At 43.4% G+C, this 23,477-nt stretch overlaps 1 protein-coding gene across 1 annotated transcript in view; it reads left to right on the forward strand.

Moving 5' to 3' along the window:
* Positions 1 to 23,201, forward strand: part of TRIM65 (tripartite motif containing 65) — a 33,866-nt gene extending 10,665 nt beyond the window's left edge. The window contains exons 2-6 of the mRNA XM_073683914.1: positions 6,899 to 6,994; positions 14,656 to 14,886; positions 19,568 to 19,727; positions 19,810 to 19,950; positions 21,372 to 23,201. Of these exons, the coding sequence (XP_073540015.1) occupies positions 6,899 to 6,994; positions 14,656 to 14,886; positions 19,568 to 19,727; positions 19,810 to 19,950; positions 21,372 to 21,934 (1,191 nt within the window). The 3' untranslated portion in view covers positions 21,935 to 23,201. The remainder of the gene's footprint in view (positions 1 to 6,898; positions 6,995 to 14,655; positions 14,887 to 19,567; positions 19,728 to 19,809; positions 19,951 to 21,371) is intronic.
* The last annotated feature ends 276 nt before the right edge of the window (positions 23,202 to 23,477 follow it).

Raw genomic sequence — 23,477 nt, forward strand, 5'->3', positions numbered from 1 at the left:
AAAAAAAACAATCTGGTTTTTGTTCATTTTGCCTCCAAAAAATTGGAATAGAAAGCGATCAAAAAACATTATGTGCCCAGAAATGGTACCAATAAAAACTTATCCCGCAAAAAACAAGCTCTCACATGACTCTGTCAGCAGAAATCTGGAAAAATTATAGCTCTCAAAATATGGTGATGCAAAAACTAGTGTTTTGTAAAAAAAAAAAAATCTGAAATACATGATTCAGACCGATCCCCCGACGGAAGATTCCCTGTAATGAGGCAGATGGAAGCACTGTGGACGCCGTCTGGCTTATGATCCGACGGTGCATATATATATATATATATATATATATATATATATAATGAGAGAGAGAGATGTACATGGGACATCACACCAGAGCTGTTAATCATAACAAGACCCATGGATGCTGTCAGGTTAGAGGCAGTTCTCAGGGCCCCATCCAGCAGTCAGAAATGACTGACGTGGCCAATAAACCAGGCACTGCACATCAATTTGAACCAATTATACTTGGTTACTATGTTTCCTTCTCTCAAAACACCATGCTGAAAGTGAAAATGCTGTTTTAACTGCCTAATTCATGCTCCATTAGTAGCTGCTTTGAGCTGCTGCTCTAGCAAGAGTCCAAATACTATTTACACACTGTCTCCCTGTATGAGCTTCTCTGCTTCCCTCCTCCATGCTCAGGACATTGTGAGAGTGTCTGTAAGTCTCATCACTTAGTTCCTACCAAGTGTATGTGTGTCACCCTGGCCTGGATGCCACAAATATAATAAAGCTGTGTCTGATAGCAAGGGGTAGGTTCTCTGGTCAGGGGAACATTAGCATGCAATACCTCCTGTCACAGGCCAGTAGGGGGAGCAGGCTGCCCCTATAAAAGCTGGAACTGGGGGCAGGGTTAGGGAGAACTGGACGACCTGTCTCAGGATTGAGAAGTGTGCCAGAGCAGAGAGGGACAGTTGTATTGCACCCTAAGAGGAAGTGTGGCAGTAGGAGAGCCACAAGCCAGAGACAAGAGGCGAAGTGAGCCTGTCTTGGCAGACAAAGAACTCAATTTACCAAACTTTGGTGTCTGAGGCTGTGAGGATTCCACATCCTGCAGCAGATAACCAGTCCGCAGGGGACTGTATGTTCCTTGGCCTAAGAAGCCCGGTGGCTCTGCCACAACAGAAGGGACCAGCAAAGCCATACCAGGCCGGGAGCAGAAAGGAACCCACGTTGCAGGCCATACAGGCAAGAATACACGGTGAGCTCGGGACCGTGGGATGTTACCCTACCAGGAGGAGATAGCCAGAAGGAGCGCAGAGAGCACGGTAGGCCTACACCCTCACCCTGACCAGGGCCAATTTCCCAATTGCTCTCAGACATCCAGGTCCCCTCCTAGCCGGGACTGTTTGTGGGTCAGTTCACCTGTTCTAGTAAAGACCCTGGACTGCAACCTGTTGTCTGTGTGCTCCTTGCTCCTCCAGCACTAACGCTACTGGGACGCCCTACACCATCAACCCCATCTTCCATTATACTGCCCTGGGGCCGCACTCTTCCCGTGGGGAGTCACACTATCCCAGCTGCATATATCATCAGCCCCAGCGGTCTACCTGGCAGCGGCGGTCCGCACTGACCGCGATCCACGGGTGGCGTAGTCGGACATCACTTAAAACTTATAAAGGGACTACCACTGGTCTGACCACCCTGAGCCACGGACCGGGTCGCCACTACTACCCCCATCGTTGCCCTATTGCCCAGATCCGAGTGCCCCACGGCCCAGGGGGCGAGTCATACGTATAGTGTTACACCAATGCTAGCGTCCTTGCAGGGACGCCGACATACTCACTGCCCCAGCCACACCGTGACCTCTTTGTCTCCTGCTTCCTGTGCACATCGCACAGGCTTCCCAGTGGCACGCCCCCTATTTTCAAATGGCCGGCTCTGGGAGGCACCTTGTATAAAAGGCACCCTCCCCAGTAGGGAGGTGCCTGAGCAATGTTCTCCCTTGTTAGTTTGTGTGCAACTAGTGAGTGGCTAGTTCCCTGTCCTGTTTCCTCTGTAGCCTGATTCTGATCCCCTGGGCCTGTGTGGCGAGAGTCTGAACCCTGAACCTGTAACCTCATTGGCAGTCCCTGAACCCAGACACCTATCTTTGCGATACCTGTGCCTGAAGCCGCACCGGCGGCACCTGAAGCCTGACACTCCAACCCACGGTAACTGAGCCTAAAGCCGCATCCATAGTATTTGAAGTCTGACACCGCTCTCGGCGGTGCTTAAAGCCACACCCGCAGCCCCAGGAACATGACCGTACCTGAGCCAGCACCAGTGTCTGTCCTGGTTAGTGTTTCTAAGTCCGTAGTGTCGGAGCTTGTTTTAGTATCCAAATCCAGCCCTGTCTGTGACTTTGTGTCAGCAGCTGTTCTGTCTGAGGATCCAGTACTTGTATAGTCTGAATAGAGTCTGTGTCCTGTCCTGACAGTTACTCCGAGTCCAGTCCATGTCTGCGAGTCTGACCCCTGGGGTCTGCAGCCGCAGTATCGGGGACTGCCAAGGAGTGGTACATCCTATTAATGTCACAGGGGTGTATTTTTGGTATCACTGGGCAGGTTTATGGTGGTAATTACAGTACAGGAACCTGTATCCCGCTGCTCCAAACTGTTGGACTTGGCAAAGAATGTATCCTGCGCAGTATAGGTTTTATAACATGGTAGCCTATGTATAACAACTGTATGGCTTATAATTGCAATTTCATTGCGAGGGGTTTATATTCATTCGTAAAGATATTATGACCCTTAAAAAAGGATGTTGCAAACTATACTACCTATTTCAAGAAAATCTGTCAACAGGTTTTTACTACCTAATCCTAGAGTAGAATAATGTAAAGACAGACCTTAAGGCTATGTGCCCACGATGCAGAAATGAAGCAGAAAATTTCTGCAGCATTTCTGCATCCCCCTGGCAGAAAAAACGCATGCACAATCTGTTTTTCCTGCAGAACACATGCGGAATACATGCGGATTCACATGCGTATCCACATGCGTTAACGCATGTGTTTCCGCATGCGGACTGACAATCACTTTCCAGGCGATAGCATCACTTGGAAAGTGCTTGACAACTAGGTCACACTGTATAAATCCATGCAAACGGCATGGATTTATACAGTGTGACCGTAAAAATAAAAAAATAAAGCTATACTTACCTCCGATGCTGTCGCGCTCCTTCCTGGTTCCTTCCTGGCTTGCCGGCATCTCGCGAGACAGCCTGCGGTCACATGACCGCGACGTCATCTCAGGTCCTGGAAGGAGAAGCGCTACAGGGGCCGCCGGACAGGTGAATATAAACTCTATTTTTTATTTTATTCTTTTTTTCACAGGTACAATGGTACCCAGGTCTGGATGAGAGTCTTCTCTCCTCCAGAACTGGGTACCATACGCACATTGAAACGCATATTATCCGCTTGTACAAATGTACAGACACGGATTCTATGCGTCTCAAAGCAAGTCAATGGCGGCGCTTCCGCAAAATTAATGAACATGCTGCGGATTTATGAGCGCTGCAGAAACGCTGCGGAAAAATCCACAGCATGTGCATTGACATTGCGGAATGCCATTGGGGACCATGGGGTGCGGATTACCATGCGTTTTTGATGCGTTTCCGCTGCGGAAATCATGAAAAACGCATCGTGTGCACGCAGCCTAATTCCAGCGATATGTCACTAACTGGACTGCTTAGTGTAGTTTTGATAAAATCACTGTTTTATCATCAGGAAAACAACACCAGAGGACTACTAACCTTCTGTCATGTACAGGTACTTCTCACAAAATTAGCGTATCATCAAAAAGTTAATTTATTTCAGTTCTTCAATACAAAAAGCGACACTCATATATTATATAGAGTCATTACAAACATAGTGATCGATTTCAAGTGTTTATTTCTGTTAATGTTGATGATTATGGCTTACAGCCAATGAAAACACAAAAGTCATTATCTCAGTAAATTAGAATAGTTTATAACAACAGCTTGAAAAATGTTTTTAAAATCCAAAATGCTGGCCTACTGAAATGTATGTTCAATAAATGCACTCAATACTTGGTCGGGGCTCCTTTTGCATCAATTACTGCATCAATGCGGCGTGGCATGGAGGCGATCAGCCTGTGGCACTGCTGAGGTGTTATGGAAGCCCAGGTTGCTTTGATAGCAGCCTTCATCTCATCTGCATTGTTGGGTCTGGTGTCTCTCATCTTCCTCTTGACCATACCCCATCAATTCTCTATGGGGTTAAGGTCAGGCGAGTTTGCTGGGCAATCAAGCACAGTGATACTGTTGTTTTTAGACTAGGTATTGGTACTTTTGGCAGTGTGGACAGGTGCCAAATCCTGCTGGAGAATGAAATTTCCATCTCCAAAAAGCTTGTCGGCAGAGGGACGCATGAAGTTCTCTAAAATTTCCTGGTAGACGGCTGTGCTGACTTTGGTCTTGATAAAACACAGTAGATCTACACCAGCAGATGACATGGCTCCCCAAACCATCACTGATGGTGGAAACTTCACACTAGACCTCAAGCAGCTTGGATTGTGGCCTCTCCACTCTTCCTCCAGACTCTGGGACCTTGATTTCCAAATGAAATGCAAAATTTACTTTCATCTAAAAAAACAACATCTTGGACCACTGAGCAACAGCGCAGGTCTTTTTCTCCTTGGCCCAGGTAAGACGCTTCTGGAGTTGTCTATATGTCATGAGTGGCTTGTCACAAGGGATGCGACACTTGTAGTGCATGTCCAGGATATGTGTGTGTGTGGTGGCTCTTGAAACAATGACTCCAGCAGCAGTCCACTCCTTGTGAATCTCCCCCAAATTTTTGAATGGCCTTTTCTTAACAATCTTTTCAAGGCTGCGGTTATCCCGGTTGCTTGTGCACCTTTTTCTACCACACTTTTTCCTTCCACTCAACTTTTCATTAATATGCTTGGATACAGCACTCTGTGAACAGTCAGCTTCTTTAGCAATGACCTATTGTGGAGTGTGTCAATGACTGCCTTCTGGACATCTGTCAAGTCAGCAGTCTTCACCATGATTGTGGAGCCTACTGAAACAGACTAAGGGACCTTTTTAAATGCTTAGGAAGCCTTTGCAGGTGTTTTTTGTTAATTATTTTAATTTACTGAGATAATGACTTTTGTGTTTTCATTGACTGTAAGCCATAATCAACATTAACAGAAATAAACACTTGAAATAGATCACTCTGTTTGTAATGACTCTATATAATATAAGTTTCACTTTTTGTATTGAAGAACTGAAATAAATTAACTTTTTGATGATATTATAATTTAGTGCGAAGCACTTGTAGTTCTCTATATTCATGAGCTCTGTGTAACCTCCCAAGAAGCAACAGTCCAAACGGAACACAGCGACATGGCATTGTCAAAGTAGGTAGAGGCGTCAGCAAGGCTGCATCCTGTCACCATTTATCTTCAATTTATATTCAGAAGCTATTTTCAGGAAGGCTGGGCTTGCTGAAAAAAAGGAAGGAATCAAAATTGCTGAATGAATTATCAACAATCTTAAATACGCTGACGGTACAACATTGATAGTAACAAGCATAGATGGAATGAAGGACTTATTACGGAGTGTCAAGATGGAAAGCTCGAGCATGGGACTCCTACTCAATACAAAGACGACAAAGATATTGACTACTGCCAGGTATGACCAGGACACATTTGAGATGGACGGCGATAAACTGGAAGTTGTAAAGGACTTCAACCTACTCGGATCAATGATCACTCAAGATGCAGCAACGACACTGGAAGTCAACAGGAGAATAGCTATGGGCAAATCTACAATGTAGTCACTGGACAAGGTCTTCAAATCAAGGAACATTTCACTGGCAACGAAGACACGGCTCGTACATAGTTTTGTCTTTTCTGTAGTAACATATGGCTGCGAAACCTGGACGATAACGAAACGTCCAGGACAGAAGAAGAATCGACGCCTTCGAAATGTGGTGCTGGAGAAGGATTCTATCAATACCATGGATCGCATAAAGAACAAACAAATCAAATTTGGAAGAAATCAAGCCAGACATGTCACTCGAAGCAAGGATCACCAAGCTACAACTTGCCTACTTTGAGCACATGATACGAAGAGAGCAATCACTGGAAAAGGACAGAAGAATAGAAGGAACAAGGCGAAACATTTATGTGGGAAAAAGTAAAACTTTCTTTTTTTCCTTCCACATTCCATTAATTCCTGTGAACCATCTGAAAGGTTAAAAAGCTTCTTGAATGTGGGTTTGAGCACCTTGTGGGGTGCAGTTTTTAGAATGGTGTCACTTTTGGGTATTTTCTGTCATATAAGCCCTTCAAAGTCACTTCAAATGTGATGTGGTCCCTAAAAAAAATTGGTTTTGTAAATTTTGTTGGAAAAATGAGAAATTGCTGATCAACTTTTAACCCTTCTAACTTCCTAATAAAAAAATATGTTTCAAAAATTGTGCTGATGTAAAGTAGACATGTGGGAAATGTTATTTCTTAACTATTTTGTGTGACAAATGTAAGGACATAAAAATTAAAAGTTTAAAAATTGCGAAATTTTCAAAATTTTCCCCAAATTTTTGATATTTTCAGAATTAAACAAAAGGTATATTGAACCAATTTTACCAATATCATGAAGTGCAATATGTCACGAAAATACAGAATCAGTGGGATCCATTGAAGCGTTCCAGAGTTATTACTTCATAAAGTGACACTGGTCAGAATTGAAAAAATTGGCCCGTTCACGAAGGCGAAAACAGACTCTAGCACGAAAGGGTTAAGTCAACTCTAGTGCTAGATGTGATAAGTAATTCATTCATCCTGTACCTGTATAATGCTGTTTTTTATTTCATACATTTTCTTTATTTCCACATAAATAGGAGATACTCTCAAATGACTTGATAGCCAGTGACCGTCAACAGAAGCATACAGAAGAAGAGATTGAAAAATGGAAGTGTAAAATAGAAGACATTAAGGTACTGTATGCATGCAGCAGGGTTAATGTGCCTGTTATTGTGCTAGATGATCACAAAATCTTTGCTGGAGATTTCTAGGGAATGGGGCAGGGCAGTGGGGGGGGTTGTAGCGCATGCTTCAGTGCAAGGTATACTTACATTGCAGTTTGTTCTACCGCATAAAGTGAGCACTATATATATCAGGGGTGGGCAATTCATTTTCTACATGAGAGACCATAACTGTTATGGAGGGCCAAACCAATAAGCTAAAATTAATTCTGCTCAATATTAATATTAACATATTACCGCAATTATAATCTTTTTATATTAATTGAATGACTTAATATTGAACAGAATTAAGTATGCTGACATCCCTCTATATACCGTATGAGACCACATATAGCCCCCCTATATATTGTAGGAGCCCACACACAGCCCCTATATACACATAGCCTCCTACATACAGCATGAGCCTCGCATATCCTCACATGTACAGTATGAGCCTCACGTAGCCTCTCATGTACAGCATGTGCTCCATGTAGCCTCTCATGTACAGTATGAGCCCCATTTAGCCTCCCATGTACAGTATGTGCCCCACGTAGCCTCCCATGTACAGCATGTGCCCAACGTAGCCTCTGATGTACAGCATGTGTCCCACGTGGCCTCTGATGTACAGCATGTGCCCGACGTAGCCTCTGATGTACAGCATGTGCCCCACGCAGCCTCTGATGTACAGCATGTGTCCCACGTAGCCTCTGATATACAGCATGTGCCCCACGTAGCCCCCCTATGTACAGTATTAGCCTCACATAACCTCCTATATATAGTATAAGCCCCACATAGCCTCTTATACACAGTGTGAGCCCCACATAGCCCCAAATATACCAAATGAGCACCACCTAGCCACTTATATACAGCATGAGCCCCACACAGCCCCCTATATGCATACAAATATTCCAAACACATGAAAAAAAAACAACACCACATACGCTCCTCGCTCCAGTTCCTACGGCGCTCCGCCTCTGCTCTCTCCGATGCACTGACTCTCTGCAGGGTACAGCTAAGGCGATGACATGACCGATGCAGTGGATGGATGGCGGGCGGGGGAAGACACGGCGCGGCTAGTGGGCTACTGTTTCAGCCCTTCGGCTCTCTTGGTCCGCGGGCCGGATTGGAACAGCCAGAGAGACAGATGTAGCCTGCGAGACACTTTTCCAAGGTCTGTTTTACATTGTCCATATTCTCTAATGACAGCCATACTTATTAGATGTCACGCAAGATGTGGGAAAGACTTAGTGGAACACAGAGGGAAGAGGGAAAGGGAGCCCCGACACTTGGGAAAGGATGGAGTGGAGACCTCCTAGTCTGGTCTAGTGTCACCCTGTCTCAACTACCGTCCCTATATTGACTCTTCACCAATGGCCGCACGGGTGCCTCGCCCTGACTTTCCCTGGGGTATCGCTAAGGCTAGGGAAGAGAGGAGATAAGCACTAGTCGATCTCCACTAAACTCTATAGACTAACAAGGGTAGACAAACGGGGGGATTGCTTAGCTTTAGTTGACACCAGACAAATGCGCAGACGGCCTCAAGCTCCAGAGAGGACGAAGTACTGCTCTTGCTAAAGCCTCACAAGTAGTAATGAATATGGCCGGCACCTCCCTCTTACACACCCCAGGTATTTATACACCCAGGCCAGGGAGCTGGCCAGAGGGAGGTAGACGCTGGGTCCTAGAGACAGCCAGCCTCTAAGAAGAAGTCTGTAATACCAAACGTAGAGATCTCCTACAACCAACTGTAGGGCGACTGTCTGTCACCTCTGACACACCCGTGACAGTACCCCTTCCTCTACGAGTGGCCTCCGGACACTCAGGACCGGGTTTCTCAGGAAAAGAGGTGTGAAATGAGCGAACCAATCTAGGAGCATTCACCTCTGATGCTGAAACCGACATCCTCTCCTCTGGACCATAGCCTTTCCAGTGCACCAAGTATTGTAGAGAAAGACGTTGGAGATGAGAATCTACAATCCTCGAAATCTGAAACTCCAGATTACCATCAACCATTACTGGGGGCGATGGTAGAGGCGAGGGCTCAAGAGGTTCCACATATTTTTAAGTAAGGACCTATGGAACACGTTGTGGACTTTAAGGGCCTGAGGAAGTTCAAGACGAAACACTGCTGGATTAATGATGGCAGTTATTTTATTGGGAACAATAAACCTAGGTTCCAGCCTCCAAGAAGGAACTTTCGATCTTATATTCCTGGTAGACAGCCACACAAAATGATTCACATTCAGGTCCAGACCTGGCAAGTGTTTTCTGTCAGCCATACGTTTATACCTGTCTCCCATGAACTTTAAATTACTCAGCATACCCTGCCATAACGAGGAGAGCGACGAAGCAAACCTTTTTCCTCGGGAACTCCTGAAGCTCCTCCCCCACTAAAGGTACCAAACTGTGGGTGATAACCGTAAGCACCGAAGAACGGTGACCTGCTAGTGGATTCTTGACGATGATTATTAATGGAAAATTCTGCCAGTGGTAGGTAGGATCAGGGCTGTAGAGTTGGAGCTGGAGTCGGAGTTGGTATAAAATGGACCGACTCCAACTCCTAAAATATGTAATAAATTGGGTACAGTAGTTCAATGCAGTTTGTGGGGAATATTTTTTTCATAAGAATTTGGGAAAGTTATGAAATGTCCTATAAATGTCTGTCCTATTCCTGATCTAAGGGTCTAGACTTTTAGCGGAGATGAATCTGTGCTACAGTAAATTTATCACTTAAATATGAGCCATGTATGAGGGAGTCGGAGTTGTGGAATCGGAGTTGGAGTCTGTGTCATGGAAATTGAGGAGTTGGAGGTTTGGCTTACAGACTTCACAGCCTTGGGTAGGATGCCCAATCCTCCTGATTTTTGGAAACGAAACACTTGAGGTAGGTCTCCAAATTCTGATTGACACGCTCGGTCTGTCCATTCGACTGAGGGTGGAAGGCAGAGGATAAAGACAGCTGCACCCGCAGTCGAGAACAGAGTGTCTTCCAGAACTTGGAAACAAACTGGGTACCCCAATCTGACACCTCATTGGAGGGAACCCCGTGAAGCTTCACTATCTCATTTATGAACACCTGAGCAAGTGTCTTGGCATTTGGAAGTGCAGGCAATGCGACAAAATGAACCATTTTACTGAACCTATCTACTACCACCAAAACCACCGTTTTACCTACAGAAACTGGTAGGTCAGTAATAAAATCCATGAACAAGTGTGTCCATGGCCTACTAGGGATAGGTAGCGGAAGAAGAGTACTAGACAGACGGGTATACGAAACCTTATTACTCGCGCTAATACTGCAAGCAGCTACGTGTTCAATTACATCCCGATGCAACCCCGGCCACCAAAAACGACGAGAGAGGAGGTCTGCGGTTGCCTTACCACCTGGATGCCCACCAAGCACAGAGTTATGATGTTCCTTAATTACTTTGCGGTGCAGATCAGGTGGTACAAATAACTTTCCTGAAGGGCAGCAGGCTGGGGCGTTCCCCTGCCTCCAACACCTCACCCTCCAGTTCAGGATAAAGTGCCGAATTGACTACCCCTTTCTGTAATATCGGGGCAGGGTTCTCATGATCACCACCACCAGGGAAGCTCCGGAACAAAGCATCAGCCTTGACATTTTTGACCCCTGGACGAAAAGTGACAACAAAATTGAACCTAGTAAAAAACAGGGACCATCTGGCTTGCCTAGCATTGACACGTTTAGCTGACTGGAGATATGACAAGTTCTTATGGTCAGTAATAACAGTAATAGGATGGACAGCCCCCTCCCACCAATGTCACCATTCCTCGAACGCCAGTTTGATCGCTAAAAGTTCTCTATAACCCACGTCATAATTTCTCTCAGCCAAAGACAATTTTTTAGAAAAGAAGGCGCATGGACGCCATTTACCAGGGGACGGACTCTGAGACAACACAGCCCAAACCCCGACATCCAACACTTCAACCTCCACAATAAAGGGTTGGGAAACATCGGGTTGACTGAATATAGGTGCAGTGGCAAAATGATTCTTTAAGGAAGAAAACGCCTGAAGGGAAGCATCTGACCATTTGGAAAAATGAGACCCCTTCTTAGTCATGTCAGTAAGGGGTTTCACTATAACAGAATAATTTTGGATGAATTTCCGGTAAAAATTAGTAAAACCCAGAAAACGTTGTAGGGCCTTTAGGTTCTCGGGACATTCCCAATCAAGGACTGCACGGATCTTCTCCGTTATCCATCCGAAAACCCGAAGATGACCACAAGTACCCCAAAAACTGCACCTCCTGAACGGTGAACACTAATTTTTCTAGTTTGGCATAAAGTTTGTGATCCCTTAATAGCTGGAGCAACTGCTTAACATGCCCTCGATGAGTCTCAAAACTAAAATATCGTCCAGATAGACCACCACAAACCTCCCCACCAAATGATGGAAATTATAATTTATGAAATTCTGGAATACCGCATGTGCATTGGTCAAACCAAAAGGCATAACCAGACTCTCGAAATGTCCTTCCGGGGTATTGAATGCTGTTTTCCATTCTTCCCCTTCTCTGATTCTATCCAGGTTGTAGGCTCCCCTTAAATCCAACTTGGAGAATACCTTAGCTCCCACAACCTGGCTGAACAAATCAGGAATCAGAGGAACAGGTTATGGATCATGGATGGTAATTTGATTTAATTCCCGGAAATCTGAACAGGTACGTAGACCGCCATCTTTTTTCTTCACAAAGAAGAACCCTGCCGCCACGGGCGAAGATGTGGGTCTGATATGTCCCTTCTCCAGACTTTCCGCAATTAAATCCTTCATGGCTTGTCTCTCAGGGCCAGAAAGATTATACAATCTGGATTTAGGTAGTTTAGTTTCGGAGGTCAGGTTAATAGGACAGTCATAAGCACGATGAGGAGGCAAATCCTGACACCCCCTCTCAGAAAAAACGTCCTCAAAACCAGACAGAAAGGTAGGTAATATTTCCATAGGGACAGTAGCAAGGGAAATATGTAAACAGTTCTCATGGCAGTAATCTCCCCATTCAATAATCTCTCCGGTTTGCCAATCCACCAACGGATTATGTTTAACAAGCCAAGTCCATGACTGAGGATCTCCCTGCAATAGAGAGATTACAATACCAACCCATTGATCCTCATTACCGGAGGAGTAAGGACGAAGTTTGAAATACAATTTGCATGCCTCCTTAAACACAAAAAACTTGTCCCTAGGCTGGATAGGCCTACCTGCAGAGACCCCCACATTGGCGACCTGTAACCACTGATGCTGCTACTGTACCTCACAGCGGATGGATTCACCTCCAGAGACGACAGAACTGATCTGCGAGCTCTGCAGCTGTATCCATACCAAGTGAGAAAGGGAAAAAAAAAAGGTTCACGCCCAAAAACACACAGGAAAAAAAACGAGCAAAATGTCAGTTGTTTTTTTTTCTCTCAAAACGTGCTCGGCCGGCGATAATGTCACGCAAGGTGTGGGAAAGACTTAGTGCAACACAGAGAGAAGAGGAAAGGGAGCCCACACACTAGGTAAAGGGGGGAGTGGAGACCTCCTAGTCTGGTCTAGTGTCACCCTGTCTCAGCTACCATCCCTATATTGGCTCTTCACCAATGCCTCGCCCTGACTTTCCCTGGCGTACTGCTAAGGCTAGGGAAGAGGAGGAGATGAGCACTAGTCGATCTCCACTAAACTCTATAGACAACAAGGGTAGACAAACAGGGGGGATTGCTTAGCTTTAGACGACACCAGACAAATGCGCACACGGCCTCAAGCTCCAGAGAGGACAAAGTACTGCTCTTGCTAAAGCCTCACAAGTAGTAATGAATATCGCCTGCACCTCCTTCTCAGACACACCAGGTATTTATACACCCAGGCAAGGGAGTTAGTTAACCAGAAGGAGGTAGCCGCTGGGTCCTAGAGACAGCCAGCCTCTAAGAAGATGTCTGTAATGCCAAACATAGAGATCTCCTGCAACCAACTGCAGGACGACTGTCTGTCACCTCTGACACACCCCTGACATTAGATTGCTGTTGGCCGAAGAGTCAATCATTCGCCCGTCAGCTATCTCAACTGACATTCCCATACACAAAAGCGCTCGCTCGGCAGAAGCGCCCCTGTATTCTTTATGAGAAAGCCGCCGGTTGACACTTCAACCAAAAGCTTATCTCTGGGAGAACAAAGTGATTGGCAGTCTGAAATCGAACACGTGTGGTCGACATTTCTCCTGACGTCCTCATTTACATTATACTGTTGGCCGAACCCGTCAATATCAGCGGGTTTAGCCGACATCAGTCTGTGTATGGGGGGCATAAAGGGAATCTTTCAGTAGGTTTTCGCTATGTAATCTGACAGCAACATGATGTAGAGACAGAGACCCTGAGCTCAGCGATGTATCAGTTAGTTTACTGCATGCAGCAATTATGACAGAATCACAGTTTTTTTCTCCTGGAGATTTAGCAGAGCTAGGAATGATGAGTCCCGCTCACACCACTGATTGGCTGCTTTCTCTGTACAATGTTTATTGACAGAGAGCTGCTAATCTGTGCTGGGTGCCTGCACCAGGATGCACAAGGCAGCTAGTCAGATACTGATAATCTCCTGCTGATAAAGTACTTATCTCATTGAAACAGCAACACACAGCCAAATAAGTGACATAAGCTGTAATCAGGGTCTCTGCTCCTACATCATGCCGCTCTCGGATTACATAGTAAAAACCTGGTGACACATTCCCTTTAAGGCTATGTGCACATGGTGACATATCGCTGAGTTTTTGCTATAGGAAGAAGCTATGGGAAGCATCTTTTGTCGTCTTTTATGTCATTGTTGGGGCGGCTTGGCTGCTCTTTTTGTTAACAATATATAAAGTAGTGAAAAGAATGCTCAGGTCGCTTCTTTTTTGTCGCTTCACAGCTTTCGAAGCCTGAAGCTGAAAAGGACTGAACAAATAAACAGCAAGTCATTTTGACAGTACAGTAGATCTGTTCATTCTTTATAATGTTTATTGAGCACTTTTTCTGGCACATTTCAGGCAAAATCCACCAGAAACAGGCTTCATGTGCACATACTCTAAGGCCACGTTCACACGTTGAGTATTTGGTCAGTTTTTTTACCTCCGTATTTGTAACCAAAACCAGGAGCGGGTGATAAATACAGAAGTGGTGACGTGTTTCTATTATACTTTTCCTCTGACCGATGTACTCCTGATTTTCGTTTGCAAATACTGAGGTAAAAAAAGTAACCAAAAACTGTATGTGTGAACGTGGCCTAATAGAAACATGTCACCACTTCTGTATTTATCACCTACTTCTGGTATTGGTTTACAAATACTGAGGTAAAAAACTCCCAAAATACTGAATTATTTCAACATGGCCTAATAGAAACACATCACCATTTCTGTATTTATCACCCACTCCTGGTTTTGGCTTACAAATACTGAGGTAAAAAACTGACCAAATACTTACCGTGTGCACGTGGCGTAAGAGGACGTGTGGAAAGGCATTACCTTGGAGTGATTTACCTCAGGTTCTGTGACTTCACAGGGAGACTAAACATTAGAATTCAGATGTGTCTGGAGGTAGAAATCCAAAAGCTGTGCTAAACCCAGTGATGTCCAACCTGCTTTTATAACCCTTTCAATAACTCTAGGATTCTTATGAAAAGATTGTGTCTGGAATGACAGGGAAATTTAATCAAGTGCAAAAGACTTTGGAGGAATGTCGCATTCTGGCTGTAGAGGCTGTGGGCTGTGAAAAGACTGCGGCGCTGACACAAGCAGAAGAGCATGTCCTGCTTCTACAGAGCCACCTGCAAAACCTGGAACAGCATCGCATGGAGGCGGCAATGCTGCTGAGGAAGGATGGGGTGGCATTTCTTGAGGTAAAGTGGTCATATGCTGAATTAAAGGGTATTGAAATCTTGTGTAAAATGTATTTTTTATTATACATAGAAACCTATTTAACACACTTTGTGTTGAACTATGAACTTATATATTCTGATAAAGGGGATTTGTATCCTTAGCCAGTCTGAAAATCATCCTAAGGGCTCATGCAGAAGACGTTAGTTTCGGCCCTAGTGGGTTCCGTCAAAGCATCGGGTTGCACTCGGACCAATGTTAATCAATGAGGTAGTGCATGTCTGATTTTTTTTCTTCGGGTCGAGTGGTCCGAGGAAAAATCACAGCATGCACTATTTGCCTCCCATTATCGGATGGCACTTGCCCATTCGTGTCTATGTGTCCTTGGAAAACCTCAAACCACACTCGGATGACACACTCAGATTTTTGCAGACTGAATAGGAGAAACTTTTTATTTTTGAAATTCTCCACATCCAAGAAAATCTGATCACCCTCCGATCACTCGTCTGCATCAACCCTGATAAAACATGCTTTGTTCATAATTTCTACATATACAAAATACACATTCTAATCTATTTGTGGTAAAAATGCATGCTGTTTTTCTGCACTTTTTTTGTTCTTAACCCTATAACTTTTTTTTTTTTGCTGCTTTTGGATCATGCCATTCATTTAATAACAAAATAAAACTGGTTTGTCGCCACTTTCTGACAGCCATAACTTTTATACATTTTGTGTGAAGGCTTGATTTTTGTTGGACAAACAGCATATTTTATTGGTACCATTTTTATGTCCCATATGACTTTCTGATCTCTTTATTCCATAATAATTATGATCGCTCATTATTTCTGACTATTATGCATACAGCGATACAAATATGTTAATTTTTTTTAGTATGCTATTTCCTTTTTCTTTTTTCTTTTTTTCTTTTTTAAAGGGTGATTTTGAACTTTTAGATTTTGCTTATATGATTAAAAAATAATTTTACATTATTTCTAAATTCATTCAGTCTTGAGAAGAGATGTCTAAGGGGACACACGATTAACTTGTATAAGTACATAAATGCAAAAATATGGTCAAAAGCTGTTTCACGTAAAAACCCTCAAAAGACAAGGGGTTCTATCTCTCCACCTGAAGAAAGACAAGTTCAATCTCCAAAGCAGACACGCCGTCTTTACCATAAGAACTATCAATCTATGGAATAATCAACCTCAGGAGCTGGTCACAGTGGGAACCATTGAAGGTTCTAAATAGGCTTAAATGCTTTTTTAGAAGAAAATAACATGAAGAACTATGTAAATGTGTAAACTTATTAGCTCTACTGGCAGCGGAGCGGATTATACATTGTGGCTGTACATACAAACCTTATTTTTATCCTTTCCCATTCTGTGGTTGAGCTGGATGGACACTTGTCTTATTTCAATCGTACTAATTATGTAACTTTGTTTTTCTTGGCTGCAGCCAATCAATGAGCTCAGTGGCTAGTGTCGTCTACATCGGCAGAGCTGTGGAGCTCAGTGGTTGGCTGGATTGGAGATGTTACCTGTCAATTCTATGTCATCACTGCAGCAAAATCTTGAGACTGGAGCAGCGCCAAACATCTGGCGCTGACTCCAGGGAGGGTGAGTACCTGCTTGCTTTGTTATGTTACATATATAAAAGCGTTTGGGATTCACTTTGCTTAAAGGGGTATTCCCATCTCCAAGATCCTATCCTAATATGTAGTAGGTGAAATAATAATATTAACAAATACCTCCAATTAGATATGTTGTACAGTTGTTTTTTTTTATTGGCTATGTCTCTTTCTCATGTGCAGGCATTGCAGGACCTTGAGTATCCATGGTTACGTCCATTGATAAATTGACAGTTAGCTAGCTGCTAGTGGTCGGAACCATGGATACCTAAGGTCCTGCAATGCCTGCTCATGAGGTAAGTGGCATAGCGAATCAAAAATGCTATATTACATTTCTAATTGGAGGTATTTGCTAATATTATTATTATTACACCTACTACATAGTGGGATAGGATCTTGGAGATGGGAATACCCCTTTAAAGTGGAAAACCCCTCTAAACCTACCCATATAGGTGGACTAAGTACCTATTGACAGCACACTGTTCTGCACTGGGGGAGCCGTATAGAAACCAGGTTCTCAAACCAGACACCTGTATTTAGTAACGTACTGCACTCTCAAAATAATTTTAGTTTCTGTTTTGGTCACGCAAGCTAACAGGACAATGAATATGTTGTAAGATCTTCATCAGACCAGATAATCCTGTGCAGCACACTTGACAAGGAAGTAATATAGAGTAAATTGAGACTCTTGTAGATATGCAGCTCAAGATGACTTAGCTCTGTAGCGCTTCACATGGGAGTTCTTCTTAAAGGGCTTGTCTCTGTAAGGATTTGTTCACATTACGTCAGAGGTATACATTGAGAGTAGTTCCAGCAGTATACCTCTGCCAGAGACTCCTACTTGCTCTGTTATATAGCCTAACAGTGGCAGACGTTGCCATGTGGCCGCAATGTTAAAAAAATGTAAACCACACATTGTTATTTTTTTGCAGTGGCCAACTGTATAGGAAGGTGCAGTTCCCTCTGTTGTACAGAAAAAGACTGGTTGGTTAATACAGATAACGAGTTTGACTAGCACTGCCCTGGTCCAATGTCCAGTCCATTACTACATGGCAGACGGTCTTCATTTCTGTGGCATCCTTGGCTCCTCTGGCGCTTACTTGGCCACATGACGTCATATTAGGTCTAGTGACTAGGTTCCAGGTTAACGAACAGCTTGATGTTACGTTGGTTTGGTCGTGGAACAAGTGGTATGGCCATTTCTCCAAAGTGGCCCAGTTTTTCAACATGACAACCCCAGGCTACATGTTGCTTGTGCTACTGTGAGTAGTTTGTGTGGCCTAAACTTGTTACCATGCCTGCAGCGTCTCTGGACTTATCTCTCATCGAGCACATCTGGGACATCATTGTTTAGCAATTGCAAAGGGAGCTGCCAGCAGTGAATCTTGATGATTTGCCCAAGTGCATTCAGCATGGCAGAATATTCCTCAAGACAGCCATTAATAACCTCATTGATAGCAGTAAAGGTGTGCAAGTCCGGGGATTTCTGCATTTGTTCATACTTAATACTGAAAATATCAAAACGTTTTGAAAATTTTCCATCTTTTTATCATTTACATATCAGTAACATGTCTATTCATCCTGTGATTTCCATAATTCCAAGACTTTTTCATCTTAGTGTTTGCAATTTCATTGTTCAGGAGTGGAAATATATACCATATTTTTCCGACTATAAGACGTACCTAAGTTTTAGAGGAGGAAGATAGAAAAAAGAATGTAAGCCAAAAATTTTGTCATGATGCACTGTTAAGGGGGAGAGGATCTGCTGCTGACACTGGTATAGGGGTAATGTCCCCCAATTCTGTTAATATCCCCCATCCTGGTATATATGCCCCCACTTCCTATGTTACGTGGCCCCCATCCCCATCCTGGTATGCATGGCACCCCTCATTCTTATCCTGGTATGCATGGCCCCCCTCATCCTTATCCTGGTATGCATGGCACCCGTCATCCTTATCCTGGTATGCATGGCACCCCTCATCCCTATCCTTTTATGCATGGCACCCCTCATCCTTATCCTGGTATGCATGGCACACCTCATCCTTATCCTGGTATGCATGGCACACCTCGTCCCTATGCTGGTATGCATGCCACCCCTCATCCCTATCCTGGTATGCATGCCACCCCTCATCCTTATCCTGGTATGCATGACACCCCTCATCCTTATCCTGGTATGCATGGCACCCCTCATCCATATCCTGGTATGCATGGCACCCCTCATCCTTATCCTGGTATGCATGGCACCGCTCATCCTTATCGTGGTATGCATGGCACCCCTCAACCTTATCATGGTATGCATGGCACCCCTCATCCTTATCCTGGAATGCATGGCATCCCTCATCCTTATCATGGGATGCATGCCACAGCAATCCCCATACTGGTATGGAATCCCCATCACACTGCACATAAAAAAAATTAACACTTCTACTCACCTTCCTTCTCTCTCCTCCAGCGCTGCGTCCTGCTCTGCTGCCAGCACTGATCTCAACACGTGAGCCACGCATGGCGTCACTGCCATGAACCCTCACAAGGCGAGATCAGCTGCGGGAATAGTCACTGCTCCCCACTCCGGGACTATGTGCGTGGGGAGCAGCGACTTTACTCACCTTAATAGCTGGCACACAGTGTAGCTGCAGCGCGTCTCCTGCTGCTGCCGGGTGATCGTGTGTGCCCGCTATTAAAGGGCATGAATATTCACCCCTCTCCACTCCAATGGGCGTAGAGAGGGGTGAATATTCATGCCCTTTAATAGCGGGCACACTCGATCGCCTGGCAACAGCAGGAGCCGTGCTGTGGCTACACTATGCCGGCGATTAAGGAGAATGAATATTCAGTGCTCCCCACACCGATGGGCGTCGGGAGCCGTGAATATTCATTTTCTTTAGCAGCGGGGACAGTGTAGGCTGTAGCAGGCGGCTGCTGCCTCCTGTGCCCTGCTCCTCCGCCGCTACCCCCTACACCCCACAGTGCGTCTTTATAGTCCGAAAAATACGGTATACAGTACAATTGTGCACTAAGGTCAATAAATAAAATCTCTGCATGGGTGTCTAAATCCTAGCATGTAACTGTTTCAGGGTGTTCCTAAACTTGTACCAGTCGGGACCGCTCCAGCTTCTCCAAATGTTCCGTTATGTGGTAACTTACAAATGGAAGCCGTGACTAAGATTCTTCCAGAAGTTACCAGGCTGCTTCAACAGGAACTTCCTAATTTTTTACACCCTCAAAAACCAATAGGTAAGGCTGGTGTAATGGGCAGAATAATAGAAGAGATGTGCATAGTGTTATATCAGATAACGTTTCCCACTCTGTTCTCTAGAGGCCTCCGGTATTCCATCTGGTATTACTGTAAATGACGCCTGTTGTATAGCAGGACCATCTTTGAGTGAACATAAAACATCTCCGCAGAAAACCCCCGGAAGGGGAAGGATCAGCGCCCTCAGAACGCAGCTTTGTAAAGGTAAATCATAAATCCTATAAGAAAAATTGGCCACACTTTTATAGAGAATAGAATATAATATTTATTAAATCTTGCTAAAAACATATGCCCTTATATTAAAAAGAAGTTCCAGAAAAGTCAGCACAATGAGCGGATCACCGTAAAAGCTGGAAGTGTGATGCTTATAGCTTGTATATATTTAAAAGGGATCCATATCACATGAATAGCCATCTCATAAATACAATCAGAAAAACATAAATCATAGATATCATAAATATGAAGTACAAGTGCATTGATATATTTAGACCTGATCATAGATAAGATAATTATAAAGTGCATTAATATATTCAAACATGATCATGTGCAACTAAATTAATGAAATATATCTAATCATGATTGTATGGAAGGAAAGCATAACAGTAATATAAAGTCGCATAGATATGAATGTAAATGATGATATATCACACATACCAGTCTCCAGGAACCTGCGCACTCACGTGCATTTCGCATCTAGCTTCCTCAAGGGGGAAATGTAAAGTAACATTACTTAGATCAGTGTGGCATAGTATTATGTGCTGTGTTACCCAATACACATGCAACATAGTTTACATGGAATTGTCCTTTACCATTTTTCTCAATAAATCAGGTGCACATTGTGCTATTGAAGGCCATTCCTTCTTTACCTAGCACATACGGAATTTGCTGTTTGTCTTCATATCAATTTAGGAGGATTGGTGAGGGTTGAGCTTAATAAATGTGGCATAATTGCCTTTAATATGCAATGACTGCTGATGGAAATTACAAGAGGCTCTTTGAAACCATTATGCAATAAAAAAAATTACTGTTTATTCATCAAAAATCAATTTTATTTTAATTTCATAGATCATCCACTATCTTTCATGACTTTTGGCATTCGAGGACTTTTTTGCAACTTGCATGTCATGGTTAGAGCAACTTGTAAGTCACAACAAGCACATTATGCTGTGATGTTGCAATTGCATAGTGCGATCTTTGTTTGTGTCTCAGTCAAAAATCATCATGTAGCCCTAGGTTTAGATATTATATTATGATCAGCAAAGTTCTGACTGCCGCAACCCCTACAAATCTTGAAGATTAAGAGACCATAGCTGTGATTTGGCACTGCTAGCCACTTTTTTATTGATGGAACTGCAGGATGGCCTCAATTACTGTGCAGGGGAAAAATGCGCAGCGCCAAACCAGCACTGAGGTCCTTTCATTCTCAGGATGGATAGGGGCAGCAGTCGGACCCCCAACTATAACAAAGTGAAAGTGTATCCTAGCAATATGAGTGTCAGGAGTTAACCTTTTTTTATTTCATTTGGACATTTTTCACTGGTTACAAGTGACCTAAAACGTAGGTGTTTACATGGCTACTCTAAATCAGAAATGGACACTATGACTGAATCTGTTTTGATCCACAGATTACCGTAACTTAAAATTCGACCCTGAGACTGCCAACAAATACATAGATATATCACATGAGAACTGCAAAGCCACACATAAAGAATGGTTCCGGAAAAATGATGTGGAAGATTCCCCAAACAGATTTCAGACCTGGAATGTAATGTGCACTGAGGGCTTTTCTGAGGGAAGTCACTACTGGGAGGTTCTTCTATCCACCTACTTTGTAGATATAGGAGTAGCGTACGGATCCTTGAAACGTAGTAAGGAACAGGAAAATAAAATTGGACATAACAGTTCCTCATGGAGCTTGCAGCTGCGTAGTATGCGCCAGTCTGTTTGGCATGACAAGAAAGAAACTAAGCTTCATTCATCAATGTTCACAGAGCTTGGCGTTCACCTTGACTTGAGTTCTGGCAGTCTGACATTCTATGGAGTTAATGATGGTTGCCTGCATCTTCTGCATTCTTTCTCCTGCCTCTTCACTGAGAAGGTATTCCCAGTTTTTTGGATTGGAGAAGATGCAAATATCACTATCCGCACTATCCCAAATGCTGAAATGGATGCTGTAAACCAAGTATAATGTGATTTAATTTTGATAAATAGGATTCTGTAAGGCTAAGCTCACACGACTTCTCCCGGAAGTGGGGCTGAAAAAAAAGTCTCCATCTTCTCCATTCTGTCAGTCCGTGAAAATTGGACCGCATTCGGATGTCATCCGAGTGGGGTCTGATTTTTCCCACAGACCCATAGACCTATATGGCTGAGTGCAATACGAATCTGAGGCAAATTGTGCATGCTGTGAATTTTTCCTTGGACTGACTCAATCCGAGGAAAAATCTGACATGTGCTCGGCCTTAGTGAATAACATGGGGACAATGCTATCCGTCAAAATGACGGGTAGCACTCTTCCGATTTTTACATTTGTGTGCATGAGCACTAAAAATAATCAATAACACCATTTATCGATTATTGGCTTGCACTATTTTAGAAATTAAAGGGGTTGTCAACGCCATACAGACAAAAGTTTGAATTCTGAACAAACATAACTTATTGCCAGAAAAAGTGCACAGTGCCAAGGAATGAATGGAAATATGACAATATGAGTTAAAATCAATTGCTCTCATTACAGGGCAGTGCCAGCGAGCACATTAAAGAAAATCTGTCACCAAGTTTTGCTACCCCATTCATACATGATGAAGGGTCAGAGACCCTGATTCTAGTGATGTATCACTTACTGGGCTGCTTGCTACAGTTTTGGTAAAATCCCTTTATCTGCTGCAGATTTACCAGTTCTCTGAATACTGAGCTCAGCATAACCCCGCCCACACCTCTGCTTGGCAGCTTTTTGTGTATACTCTGCATAGGCAGAAAGCTGTTAATCAGTGGTGGGGATGGGGTTATACAGAGCGCATGAATACGGAGGAGTTATGGCTGCAGATTTACTCTCCTAATGATAAAACAGTGGTTCTAAATCTGTCCAATAGCTAATGTCTTGTGCCATAAGGCGAACCATGACCACAAGATGCTACGTCACATGGGAAGCCATTGTTGAAACACAGCGATCCTGGGTAGGAAGGTGAAGATGCACAAAACAGTTGCAGTCATCTAAATTAAGAGAATGGACATTTATTAGCATAAAATAAACCTTATTAAAAGAAGCCGATTACAGTATGTGAGATGGATTAGAGAGCAGATTATCATATCTATGTAATGTAAATACCCTTTGATCAAAAACATCATGATGATTCTAAAAGAATAATGAATAAAATAATACATATGGCAAAAAAATAAATGATGACTAAAATAAGTATATGATGAATGAATAGATACAATGATTAAATTATAATGTACATGACTAATTAAATAAATAAATACATAATAAATGAATAAATACCATTGTCTGTCTGGCTTCCATTAAAATTGGTCTCATCTTCATGAGAGAACCCCTTTAAATCAACATATTATTATTTTATGCTTTTTCATTATATGAAACCTAAGATAAAAATAAAATGAGCAAATACCCTGCAGTACATAAATAGCAGTAGTACATTTTGTTTTTATTTTAGGATTTGTGTGTTTGTTGGCCAGTGTGAACATGCTCCTACATGTTGCATGCATACCAA

The sequence above is a fragment of the Phyllobates terribilis genome, unplaced genomic scaffold (assembly GCF_046119375.1).
Source record: "Phyllobates terribilis strain yellow unplaced genomic scaffold, ASM4611937v1 Scaffold_5__5_contigs__length_657084704, whole genome shotgun sequence".
NCBI classification, from domain to species: domain Eukaryota; kingdom Metazoa; phylum Chordata; class Amphibia; order Anura; family Dendrobatidae; genus Phyllobates; species Phyllobates terribilis.